We start from the raw sequence: 13949 nt of genomic DNA, 5'->3' as shown, positions 1-13949 counted from the left end.
CAAGAATGCTCGGAACTGTTGCCCACACTAATGTAATTGAGCCTTAGCAACTGACCACCATGATCATAAAGGCCAAGGATTGGATGTACAGTGATCTCATTGCATTTAGACTTATCTATAAATATATTATCTATCAGACTTTTACTGTTAACAGTAACCCTAGTTGGGAAATCTACTATTGCCATCAGATTATAAGACTCTATTACATGTACTAAATCAGCTTTACTATTGCTCTCATTTAGGAAATCAATATTAAATTCTCCAGTAATTATCAAGTTCTTAGACTTTGAGTACAGTTTGGATAATAAAGAATCTAAGTGCTTAAGAAATACATTCAAATTCCCTGAGGGAGATCTATACAGTACTAACACTATAGCCGTGAAGTCATTTACAGTAATCTCAACACCACATACTTCAATTTGTTGCTCTATACAATGGCACTTTAAATCTAATGCACTGTAAGATATGCTGTTTTTTACATAAATTACCACTCCACCTTTTTCCATGATGGTTCTAGAGTAATGCACTGCCTGACAGAAACCACTTAGCTGCAACCTTTCAATATCTTTCACATGATGTTCACTAAAACATAATACATCAGTAGCTTTTATTCCTTGTGCTTCCTCTAACACAACAGTAATGCCATTTACTTTATTACCAAGCCCTCCCACATTTTGGTGAAAAATTGTCATTTCTTTGGAATTAGAGACAGATGTAAACTTTTGCCTAAAAAATTATCTGTAGCTACAGACACAGTACATTCATTACTAACAAATTCCTGAAACATTTGAGTTTGAAACTGAGTCTGACTTGATGGCTGGAGCCATTTAAGTGCAATTAGTTCCAACTTTGGGGTACATTTGTGGACTTCTTCCAATATTTTTGTCTGTAAGAAGGTACCTAATGCTTTTTTCCTGATCTGATCAGGTGCATACCATGTCTTGTAAATAATTCTCATCCAAAACTGCTTATATCTACAATACAAGTATTGTTAAAATGCTTACACAACTTTGCTAACGTAGAGTTTGTTTGTGAGATAGCCTCATTTACATAGGACTGTGGGATTTTGTCTCTTTGGAATGTTCACAACAAATACCTTAGACTGACAAAGCGCCGATATTTTCCTGAGTGACTGTATGACATCGTTCTCTTCATTGCAAGCAACGTTGTTTGAGCCACCTATTAAGATCACACACTCATTTTTTACTTTTTCTGGATATCGCCCTGCTAAAACTTCTTGAAGTGTAGCACCTGGTTTCACCATTCCACAAATGTCAGCAGCATTAAAACTGCTTTTCACTATATCAGCCGTGCCTCTACCATGACTATCAGCGAAAATGTTAAGACGATTTGTTGATGTTTCACTCACAGCAGACTGGATCACGCCACTGCCACTTTCAGTGCTGTTAGCTGAACGTTGTGACTTTGGAAGATCAAACCTAACCTTTTTCCGATAGTTTACCAGTACACTCTTCTTATGATTGTTTTCACTTTCTGTGAGACTATTACTAGAACAAAGTACATTAAAATTGTTTACATTCTCAAACCTTGAAACATTTGCTGTATACGACGTTTTAATGCCGAATGTTTGACGCTTGTTGTGAACTATCTTCCATTTTGATGATTTATCAGCATCATTTTGCGGCAGTGTATCCATGTTCTGCAAAAGTTTTTGTCCTTCTGTCTGTCTTGAAACAATGGATCCATGTTTCGCTTCAACTTCAGTTCCATATTTTCGGACTTCAGGCTGTCGATTTCTACACTTAGACTGCTGATTACACATTGTAAACTAGCAATATGTTCACTTTACTTTAAGAGTTCACTTTTGCACTTTACACACAAATTTTTAACGGCTTCACTGTAACTTATTTTTGGAGTAAAATCGCGGATATCTACACACGCCGCCATCTTAGTCTTACTGTAGGGGATAAGAAGGAAAGACTGACCCATGGTTCTGGGTGACTTTCCTGAAATCTACCCCTTGTCCTAGACCTCTCCTGTCCTATTTCTTCACCCTTCTTCTTCCCCCTCAACCCTTCTCCCTGAAGAAGGAGCCACTGGCTATGAAAGCTTGCCAATCACAACAGTCTTTTATGTGTGTGTTCTGCCACCACGTGGTGAGTAGATTTTTTTATCTATCCAATTAAATAATTTTATCAAAAAGAGAAGTGCATGACCACAATCCAGTGACCTAAGTTTCCTCATGATTCTAGAATCTACCCCTTCCCTCCCCCTGCTACCACCCTGTTACACCCCCCAGAATATAACTTATCCCTTAATACAGCTCTACTGCACTTAGATGTGGTACATACATTTAATATTTGTTTTTAACCATTTCACTTAGCAACAAAATTAATATTATACCATTGAAACACTATTTTTAATAATTTGTGATTTTTTGATCCCTGCATTACACAAACTGTTACTTTAGAGAAAAAATTAATAGTACCTTTTTGTGAGAAATTTATTATAGTTTTATTTTTCACTGGTATATGTTTTTGCTAGAGGCTGTGGTTTGCGAGGTATTAAAGAAACATATAAAGTGATTTTTGAAGGCCTCCAACCCCCACCCCCACCAACTGCTCATACCCTACTGGTAGGACTTTTTAGTACATTGTTCTGCTGTACATGATATTCCCTTCTATCACTGCACAAGAAAATGATGACTATACAATTTATGTCCCCTCTTCTTTTTTTTATTGGCTGGATTATTATGACCACTTGCTTAATATGTTGCTTATTGCTTGGAACATAAAAGCAACAATTCTACATCTTATGGATGCAGTAAATCCTTTGTAAGTTGCCAGAGGTATGTGATGCCAGACACCTGTGCAAAGGTCACAGTTTCCCTAAATTAAGGGCCACTGTTTGCGGGTGAAGCTCTGTTGCTAGATATCCTCCCAGATATGTTCCATTGGATCCAGATAAGGCGAATTTGGTGGCCTAGAAATCAACAGAGTTCACTATTGTGCTTCTCAAAACCACAAGCAAACAGTTTTGGACTTGTGACGTGGGTGGTTACCTTAGTGGAAAATGCCATTACCGTTGAGGAAGACATCAAGATGCAGGTGGTCCACAATAATGTTCACATAGTCCACAGCTTCACAATGCCTTCAATTACTGCCACATGTCCCATGGAATCCCAGATAAATGCCCTCATAGCATAATACTGCCTCCCGCCTCCCCCCCCCCCCCCCTGCACCCACCCACCCAAATTTATTTGCATCCATGGCGCAATGCATGCTCCAAGCGTCTGTTAATCTGTATGACACAGTATCCAAACATGACCATCAACCTGCTATAAAATATATGTGATTCATCCCACCAGGTGACATGTTTCCATTGTTCCATAGTCCAATCTTAGTGATCCCATGCCCACTGCAGTCATAATTGATAATGTCATTGAGTCAACATGGGAAAACATGGGGGTTGTCTGCTGTGGAGCCCCATTTTCAACAAAACATGTGTGCCTATACCAACATTGTACTCTGTCATTAGATCTGCCACAGATTGCCAACTGCCCTGCTTTGCAGAGCAGACAAGCCTCTAACCTCCATGTTTGATATACTGTTCAATTTGAATATAAATTGTTGCACAACTTAATGTCCTGAGGTACTTGTGCCATTTTGTTCCTCTGATAAGTGCAGAAAATGTATATTAAAGCATTTGAATAATTGTCTAAATTTTATAAAGTATTCTTTTGAAACTACAACAATATACAGCTATAGAAAAAAGAAATTACTGCTAGGTGGCAGCGTATAAATGGACTCAAAAGCTGAAAAATCAACAAGTGTTTTGCATTTCTTCCCCTTCATACAGAATGTATAAAAGGGCTGGAGGCAGTTGGGCATTTTTTTAAAGACTGAATATGAAAGCCACACAGGGTTCTGAATGAAGGAGACACTGATGTTGTCAGGTGAAAGCTAGTAACATCATCATTGATCTATAATTCCTAATGGAAGATTCAAGTATCATCATACAGGCATTTTCATTGGTGACTCAGGAGTATGATGTCAGAGCACACTTTGTGGCCACAAGTAGGTCAAGTGTAATCACCCCAAAACTTAAGTTTGTGTTCTGCCTTACGCCAGGTCTTGTCATGGGGGAACCTTGTCAGAGAGGTCCACTGCATGAGCGTCTAGGGAAGTGATTCCAGTGGTGGTTTCCCATTGCCTTCCACTGATGATGATGAAATGATAATGAGGACAACACAACACCCAGTCCCTGAGTGGAGAAAATCTCCGATCCAGCCGGGAATCGAACCCGTGCCCCTTGGCGTGACAGACCGCCACGCTGACCACTCAGCTATTGGAATCACCCAAAAAGAGGGGTTTGTCATAAGTGCTTATCTTCAAGCTCATTTTACAACTAACTTGTTGAGTCGGACTCCATAATAGAATTTGCTACTGTCCTTGATGAATTACCTCCATCTAATGTAGTGTTTGGTGAGCTCCATTTATTTATGCTTGGCACAATCTTTGAAGTGGTGTTCTCTTGGCAATTGTGTTGGGGAAGATGGGAGTGGTTTATATGATGTAAGTGTTCTATCAATTGAAGACAATGTTCCTTGAAAGTGGCAGTGATAGTCCATAGCTTCACCGTATTGATGGCTATCTCGTTTCTCACATGATCCATGTAATGCCTAGCTCATTCTGTAAGTACTGCAGATGACAGGTGTTGAACTTATGTTCTCATTTTGCGTATGATGTCCAAAAGTCTTGTGGTACACACAAAGGTGCTCAGCATACAAGCTTGATAGATGACTGTTTTTGTGGCCTCTGTAAAGTGTTTGTTGTCCCACACTCTTCTGTGAGACTCCCCAAAAGTATTCACCTCTTTGTCAATTCTCGCATTCATTTTGTCATCCAGAGAGAAATCTTCTGACACTAGAAAGCTGGTGTGGCATAATTTCTCAGATATATTTAACAAGGAACCATTCAGTCTTGTGACAGACATATCTGTGTATCACTGTGCCATAATTCAAAGATATAGAGAAAATCTTCTACACAGTAGCAAATTTATGCATAAACCTTCAGGAAGGGGGGGGGGGGGGGGGAGGGGCTTGTTGAGCAAATGCTGCATCATCAGTGAATGAAACATTGCTTACAATTAAATCCTTATAATAACACTTGGATATGAATAGCAAAATGTTGTAAGGTTTCTCACCAGTTCTAGTATCCAGATAGATGCCCAGGTTGTTTCACTGAAAGCAACTGTGAAAAGCAGTAAGAAGATTATACCAAACGTGGTAGGAATCAGTACACAATCTTGATAAACTCTTCTGTGTAAAGAGGGCTTTGTCGAGGCTGTGTACTGGCTCCTGTCTTATTTGGTATATTCTTCAAAATACTTCTCAAAGAGACTTTTTTGCCAAACAAATCTGGGCATTCACCCACATACCAGGGCTGATGGGGAACTTCATACCATCTCACTACTCATATCCAAGTGCTATTTTTAGGACTTACTTGCAAACAACCTGACAATGCAGCATTCATAGCATATACTCAAGACGATTATAGACAAATTTGCAACTGCATGCAAGCTCTTCTCTATGTCTGTGAATGTGAAGAAGACTGTGATTATGGTGCAAGGATACATGGATATGGCTGCCATAAGATTAGATGGTTCTTTGTTGAATGTAGTTGGCAAATTCTGCTACCTTGCCTCACAGGTGTCCGAAGATCTCTCTCTGGACAATGAAATAAACATGAAAATTGGCAAAGCACCAAATACTTTCAGGAAGCTTTTTACAAGTGTATGTGACAACAGACACCAAAAGTGACTAAAAAATACTTGTTTATCAAGTGCAGAGCAACTTGTAACAACAAATTATCAGCAAAGTTGAGATCAGTAGCTCAGGAAGCTATAAATGGCGGTGATGGAAAATCCACCAGTGAGATACAAGAAGAGGTGTAGAAAGTGAATATATTCAAAACAGTTTTAATAGAGATGTAAAATATAGAAAGAGGAGCCACCAAGAACAAAAGATGCAAAGTGGTGTAATGGCATGCAACTGGGCATATTAGCTCACTCTACAAACTTGCATTCTCCTTCAGAACAGAAACCTATACACCTAGTCCTGCTTCTGCTCCAGAAATGTGTGTGTGTGTGTGTGTGTGTGTGTGTGTGTGTGTGTGTGTGTAAGTAACTGTTCACCAGCATATTATTTGATAACTACTCTTATTCTTCCAGTGTATCACCATACCATCTCTACAAGCAAGAAATCACTATTATTGCAGTGAACATTAATCCATTCAGCTTTCCAAAAGCTTTGGGTTTTATCGACTCCATGGGTACAAGGTAAAATGTTTATTTACTTTCACATTTATTTCTAAATGTTTTATAAATCTGAGTTATTTTCTGTCCCCTTCCTTATTTTTGTGATGTTTAAATTGTTTAGGAGGTATAACATATTTCTGATAACCCAGTCCCAATGATAAGAGATGTTTATGAAGTAGACAGTGTAGATGAAAAAATTAAATCTTCCTACAAAGTACCCTTACAGCATTCTAAATCTCATTTTTGTCTTCAAAAGATAAAAGTGAGATGGATGACACATGGATTAAAGTGCCTTTTACAAGGATGAGGGAGTTCTGTCTAATTCAGAGGACAGCCTGAAGCCCATGGCCTTTCAACAGTTTCTCTGGTTTTGACACATTGATATTACAGAATGACAATTATTGTACTGTATGAAAAAAATGTTAATTAGTTACAAACTACAGCATCACACTTTATTCAACATGTAAACATCACTACAGATATTCAGATTTAGGTTATAACATGTTCAATATGCCTGCCATCATTAGCAATGATGTGGCACAGACAAATAGCAAAATTCTGCATGACCCACTGATGTGTTTGAAGATTGATGAGTCAGAATCCAAACATCAATATGCTCCTCCAGTACATAAACACTCTCCTGTTTCGATGGGGTCAAGATTCGTCTTGCATGAACCACATGTTGTTGAAATCTGTGTCACTTTGGATAACGGAGATGAAATCATCTTCCAAAACTTCATGTACTGTTCGGTAGTCACCATGCCATCAAAGAATAAAACACAGATTATTCGAGGACTGGACATTACACACCACACAATCACCCATTGAGAGTGAAGAGACTTCTTGATCATGAAATGCGGATACTCGGTTCCACAGATTTTGCTTATTGATGAATCTATCCAAATGAAAGTGGGCTTCATCGCTAAACCAAACTTTGCACATGTGCATACTAATTCCCATCATACCACATGGCCAACCGTAAAACTGTTCAAAAGTTATGATTTTATTTCATATAGCTCAATAATTGTCACCCTGTATCTTCACTAATTGGATTCATGATGAGTTTCAACTCCCTGAATTTCCTAGAACATATCAATTTATTTTTCATAGATAAGATTCATTTGACAATTTTTGGAATGGCCTTTCACCAGCTCATCTGGTTTTGACACATTGATAATATCTTCTCTAACTGGATTCATGATGAGTTTCAAGTCTCTGAATTCCGTAGTATATATTATTTTCATAGATGAGATTCATTTGATGATTTTTGAAATTTTTCACCACTTTCTTTGACTCTGATTTCCACCTAACAGATGTGCAGTTTCATACGTCAGTAAATGTCGAAACCACCAACAGCAGCACATTTTGCACATGAAACACTTTTTCCCCTAAAATACTGAAAACTATGAGACAAACTTTCCTCACAGCAGTACCTTCATCTGTTACAGTTACACTACTGATCCAGTAGCAGGCATTTCATACTATCTCAGACTCCCCCAGAAATCCTGTCAAATATCTGAAGAACAATCAATAAGCATGTTGCACACTGGTAGCATAATTTTATCTTGATCTGTAATCTGTCAAGAAGTTTCTTCACCACAGTTATGGTTTTTACTGTTTTATATGAAAACACTACAGTCTGCTGAAGTTACTCTTATATTCCTCATTTGCACTTATTTCCTTCTGTTCTTTTAATATGCCTCACATCTGTGTAAAAATATACACTGAAAATATGTCATATGTACCATTACGCCACCAGCATGTCAATCTCCATCATTAGTGACTTTATTTCGTGAGATAGACATTTCATCAAATATAGATTTAAGTGCTAGGAAACCATTTCTGAAAGTATTTACCTGGAGTGCAGCCTTCTATGGAAATGAAACATGAATGATAAACAGTTTAGATGAGAAGAGAATATAAGATTTTGGAAAGTGGTGTGCTTAAGATTGGGGGAGGGGGGGGGGGGGGGGGGGTTGATCATGCAACTAATGAGGAGACACTGAATAGGAGTGGAGAGAGAAGAATTGGAGCTTCCAGCAAAAGGGTTGAAGGGGAAGGAAGAGGGGTGTCATTAGTATCATTTTCCACCAAAATATTCCCATAGAGATCTCAAGAAGATCAAAAGTGAATCCTCATTTTAAAATATGTGACAAGTATGAAATAAAAAATTAAAGACGACTGTCATTATTGTATGGATTCTCAAAAATTGTTGAAAGAGTAATATAAAGACCATCAGATTTTCTGAATAAAAATGAAATTCTGTCCTATGCACAGAATGTCTTCATTCATTTATTCATTCATCATGCTTTGTACATCTTATCAATGACAAATTTGTTTTTTACGAATGTTATTTTCTGAACTGTGAAACCAGCGATATAATATGTTGCAGGTATCTGGAATATGAAAAACTGGGAATAAAGACATTCCCCCTTAAGCAGCACAAAGAAGCCTTGGAAGAGTTGAAAAAAGGCTCAATTGCAAAAGCAATCTTCAAGGTGGAACATTAGGCAAGAATTTAAGCCTGTCTCTTCAGAAGAGAAAAACAATAACGCTTGCCAAAGGCTCATATTTGTACCCAGTTTTAAATCGCCACTACAGTTTTCCATTTAATGTGATGGCTGGGTCTAAAACAATAAATCAAATTTATTAGCATAATATTTTTTAATCCAATAAAACATGCATATTTACCTTTAAGGACACTTTGAATTGTGCTGTCATAATGCTTTGTGATTTTATTACAGCTACTACCAAATTTTTTAGATTCAACAACAGAACACAAAAAAGATAAAGCTAAAAACTGCCAGCAAAATACAAATGAATCGAAAATATTCACATGCTGTCTGATCAAATGTATCCACATACTCATTAATGGACATTAACAAATAGTGTGTCCACCCTTCCCCTATATGATGGCTGAACTTTGCTCTGAGCACCTTCAGCGAGGTGTGAATATCTGTGGAGGAATGGCAGATGATTCGTCCACAAAAACTGAACCCAGAGAAAGTAGTGGTGTTGGATGCTGGAGCCTGTAGTGAAGTCAACGTTTCAACTCCTCTTAACTGTTCTGTTAGGTTCAGGTTGGGACTGGACAGGTGAGTCCATTTCAGTAATGTTCTTATCCACAAATGGTTGCCTCACACACACTGCTTTATGACAGGATGTATTGTCATACTGATACCAACAATCATCATCTCCAGACTGTTCCTGTACTGTACACAGAACATAATGCTATCAAATGTGTTCATATCCTTCCACATTTAATGTTTTCTTAAGTGCAGTAAGGTCATCACACCCTAACCTTGAAAAACAACCCATACAATACACAACCTCTTCTGTACTTCACTGATGACATTACACATGATGGCAAGTAACATTCTCCAGGAATTCACCAAACCTAAATCCTTCCATTGGGCATAGTGTGATTTGTCGATCCAAATCACTAATTTTGAGTCATCCACTGTCCAGTGACCTCACTCTTTATATCACCTCAAGTGTCACATAGCACTGACTGTAGAAATGTGTGACTTATGAGGAGCTGCATGACCACTGTACTCTATTCTTTATAACTCCCTAATCACAGTATTGTGTTAGCTGGACTGCTGGTAGCACTTTAGAATTCACAAGTGATTCCTTTTGATGGTTTTATGAAATTTTTATGACCATCCTATGCAATACTTGAAAGTCACTGTCTGTCAGTACACGAGGTCTGCCTGACTTTGGTTTAACTGTGTTATTACTTCACTGCACAGTAACATCACCAACCGTCAGCTTGGGCAGCTTTGTATGGTTTAAATGTTCTAGATGGATTTGTTACTCAGCTTACATTCAAAGTCGCTGAGCTGTCCTTGCCAACTCATTTTGTTGTTACTGCTTCACTACTGACACCCCTATATGCTTTTACACTGGCACGTCCAACTCTCATGACATTTAGTGGTCAATTCCACATTACATAGATGTGTTGATATTTTAGATCAAATAGAGTACCGTTATTACTGTAGGGTAATGACATACATCACATACAGAATATGTTGATTACTATTGGAACTGAAAACAGGTTGTCTGTTTTGAGTCTCCCTCCACCCTTTGAACTGATTAACACAGATAGTTACATGAATACCTACAATTTAAAATAGACCACAAACCACTGTGTGACTTGACATTTTTCACATTAACAAATCACTGAAAGAGATGATAAGTGCCACAAAAAATATCTGCAGATTGAACCCTGGACCTTTGCACTTATATTCTGATATCCACCCAGTATTCCACCAAGCCCTGTGGGTTGAGGTGATACATTCTAGTTTTTTTCCTTAAAACTACCTGCATGATTCTTGGTATTCTAGAATGAAAACAGTAAACAAATACAATGGAGAAGAAACACTCATGTGCAGCTGACTGATGTGTGATGCAGACAAGGCTGGGTTAGGGAGGAGTTGGGAGGGAGACAGATGGTTCTCAGCAGCAGTGATAAAATGAGGACTAAATAGAGTAAATGATTGGTTGTAGAAGTGGGAAAGAGATACAGAGAGGGAGAGGGAGTGAGGGGGAGGGAGGGAGGGAGAGAGAGAGAGAGAGAGAGAGAGAGAGAGAGATGAAGGGAAATGGGAGTTTAATAACAGAGAGATTTGAAGGGATATCCTACACAAACTACAAGGGCAGTCAAAAAATAAAGCTTCCTGTTTTTTTCTCCTTAACTAAAGATCATTAAATGCAAAAATCTGAATTTGGCACTATTCCACAATGTCTCTTCTCCAGGCCACTGCAGTAGTAACTTTCTGTGTCATCTGCAAAATAGCCGACATTGATGTTCATATTAGACAGAGTTCTGTGAGATAATTCTTGAATGCAGAAGGTGAAACACCTCATTCACATTCATCAAAGACTGAAAAAATGCACACAATGACACTACAGTGGAAATCAGCACTGTTAGATGATGGGTTCATGGCTGTAACAAAACTGAATGACGAACACCACAGGCTGACAGAACACAGAGTGGCAGGCTGGTGACTGCAGTGACTCCACACAAAATTTAGCAAGTTGATCATTCACAGTGATTGATGGGTGACTAGATGATTTGTGTAAAGGCAGTGTGATAACAATTATTCAACAACTGGTATACTCAGAGGTTTGTGCAACTTGAGTACCAAGAATGTTAATCAACCAGAACAAAGAGACAAGAAAAGCAATTGCCTCCCAACTCTTGCAATGCTTCTGTTTGTAGGATTTCTGCAGAAATCTGTAACAGGAGATAAGGGTTCATTTTTTGAACCAGAATCAAAGAGATAGTCACTGGAATGGCATCACGGAAGCTCACCAAAGAAGAAAAAGATCAAAACTGTGTGATTGGCAGAGAAAGTATGGCTACAGTATTCTGAGATGCAGAGGGTGTGATTATGGTTGATTTTTTGGAGCAGGGATGCACGATAAATTCTATCCAATATGTCAGAACCCTCAAACAGCTTCAAGCACATCTTCAGCGAGTTAGCACTGGAGCTTTACCGCTGGTGGTTGGTTGTGGAGTTACACTCCATGTATGATCTGTCACCCAGATGCATATATGTCAACCTCACCTCTCTAATAACTTTTGGCTGCAATTCTCAAAATTAATTCCTTTGTGGTTCTGATATGCAGTGCCATGGAGCTGCACCTTTGGACATCTTCATCTTATTGCGATAAGTGAGTGCTGGAAGAGAGCTCCAGTCCCATCAACCTACTAAATGACATAACAGTTTTGTGTTAACTCTTATGTATTTTACATACATTGTTTTTCTTGTAGAGGCTCAGTTACAATAATGGGTGAACATATCTACCTTACTTCATAGCTCATGACAGATCATAACAATGTGTGTGCTGCTTTGACGTTATCCATCGAGTCAATGGCAGTTCTTATAATGATTTCTCAGTTGTTTATGACTGTTTACATGCTTGTGAATGTCTTTTTGCTCCTTGACCTTGTAATCTCCCCCTCCCTTCTTTGTTGTTGCTGTCACTACTGTTGTTGATGGTAAACTCTTTTCAAAAAATATGAGAGGAGAGGAGTAATATTTACAATAAATGTTTTTTTCTTATCTTCTTTTCTCATAGTTTGTTCCAGTTCTTAATATCTATGGGTCTGATTCTCAAAGCTGAAATTTTCACATTTTAGGTTCTCATTTTCCAATTGACATAAATAAATTTGATGAAAGCATGTGGAGATTTTTTGGATTTGTTTCACATTTTACTGTATCACACTGTCTTTTGAATTTTCACATTAACAAAGCCAAAAAAATACAAAACCATGTCTGATCACGTCAGAGGCATGCCACTACTAGCTCCACACTCTGTGGTAATAACAATATTCCAGAGTTTACAAATTTTCTTGACAAATGAATTTCTATTAATTTATAAATGAATCCACAAATAAACATAATTAACAGTACCATATTTCAAAATTAATAATAGAAATTTCAAGTGTGCTAAATATTTCATAATTTCAAATGTTCCTTAAAAAAAATTTAACTGTATGTACAGAGCTAGTACACATTGACTGTAACAACAAAAATAAAGTAATTCAATTCATAGGTTTTAGCTTGAAATATAACATATTGTGTCTAAAAGTATATGAAATTTTTCAGATAAACAGTTGAGATAATACTGACCTGTCCAAAATGTGAAAATTAGTTCTGTTATCGACTACTTCTGTTAAGGAAAAGTAAAGCTAGAGGAGGGTGTCCCTCCGAGGCACCACAAAGCTATAATGTCCAAAGAATAAGCAAGCTTCCACAGTAGATGGAGACGCACAATAGCTATCACACCTAACTGATGTTCGGAGCAGGCAGCTTTCACAACCCATCTGTACATATTTTAATACCTCCCACAGAGAAATGTTCTGGCACTTACCAACTACCTAAACTATGTTTTCAATTATCACAAACATCTTTCATTGGCCCAAGAGGATAAGGGTGGAACATGTTATTCAAAAGAATTACACGTCACACCATAGATCCACCCACTTAGATGAAAGATGTCATATAACTGAAGATATTTAACTAATTACAACATCTCATAACAACAAAATATTCTTTAAATAATGATAGGATTGTTTTTATTTCTATTATCATGATTTTACATGCATAAAGTCTTTTTTTTTAAAAAAAATCCATTTCTAGTTTTGATGAATCTCCTTCAATTTATCCAGTTTGTTCAGATGAAGTAGAGAGAAATATTGAACATACTTTGTTCCAGAATCAGGATCTGAATTTTATTGTCTCATGACATTCATACATAAATCATTGATTTAATGTACAAGACACTCATCAACAGAGATAATGTGCCAGAGAGATATACAATGTGTCAAAAAAAGAACAAAAACAATCTTAATTTATAAAAATCATTATAAATTTATTACTCTCCAAAGAAATCTTCATCATTATTTAAAATTTCCATGGGTGAATAAAATTATTTATGAAGATCCACTTGATAATTATTTTCTGTAGATACACGTATCAGCAGCAGCTGTACTGTTTAATGGGGATATATTCTGTTTACTCCAATGCAACTGCCTTTTCTTTACTTTGATCTCATCTGTCTCATCATATTGAGGTAGAAAAATGATTAGGTTCATCTTTACCACAAGAAATTACATGCTGACATTCTAATTTACAACATACTCTACAATCTCCAATCTC

General features: G+C 37.4%; 1 protein-coding gene across 1 annotated transcript in view; it reads left to right on the top strand.

The window, feature by feature from the left end:
* The window catches only part of LOC124711410 (D-arabinitol dehydrogenase 1-like), a 58805-nt gene extending 49871 nt beyond the window's left edge, over nucleotides 1-8934 (top strand). The window contains exons 7-8 of the mRNA XM_047241468.1: nucleotides 6193-6300; nucleotides 8672-8934. Coding sequence (XP_047097424.1) covers nucleotides 6193-6300; nucleotides 8672-8789 — 226 coding nt within the window. The 3' untranslated portion in view covers nucleotides 8790-8934. The remainder of the gene's footprint in view (nucleotides 1-6192; nucleotides 6301-8671) is intronic.
* The last annotated feature ends 5015 nt before the right edge of the window (nucleotides 8935-13949 follow it).

The sequence above is a fragment of the Schistocerca piceifrons genome, chromosome 8 (genome assembly GCF_021461385.2).
Source record: "Schistocerca piceifrons isolate TAMUIC-IGC-003096 chromosome 8, iqSchPice1.1, whole genome shotgun sequence".
NCBI lineage: Eukaryota > Metazoa > Arthropoda > Insecta > Orthoptera > Acrididae > Schistocerca > Schistocerca piceifrons.
The sequence above is the reverse complement of the archived record's forward strand: the minus strand, read 5'-3'. Positions and strand labels throughout refer to the sequence as shown.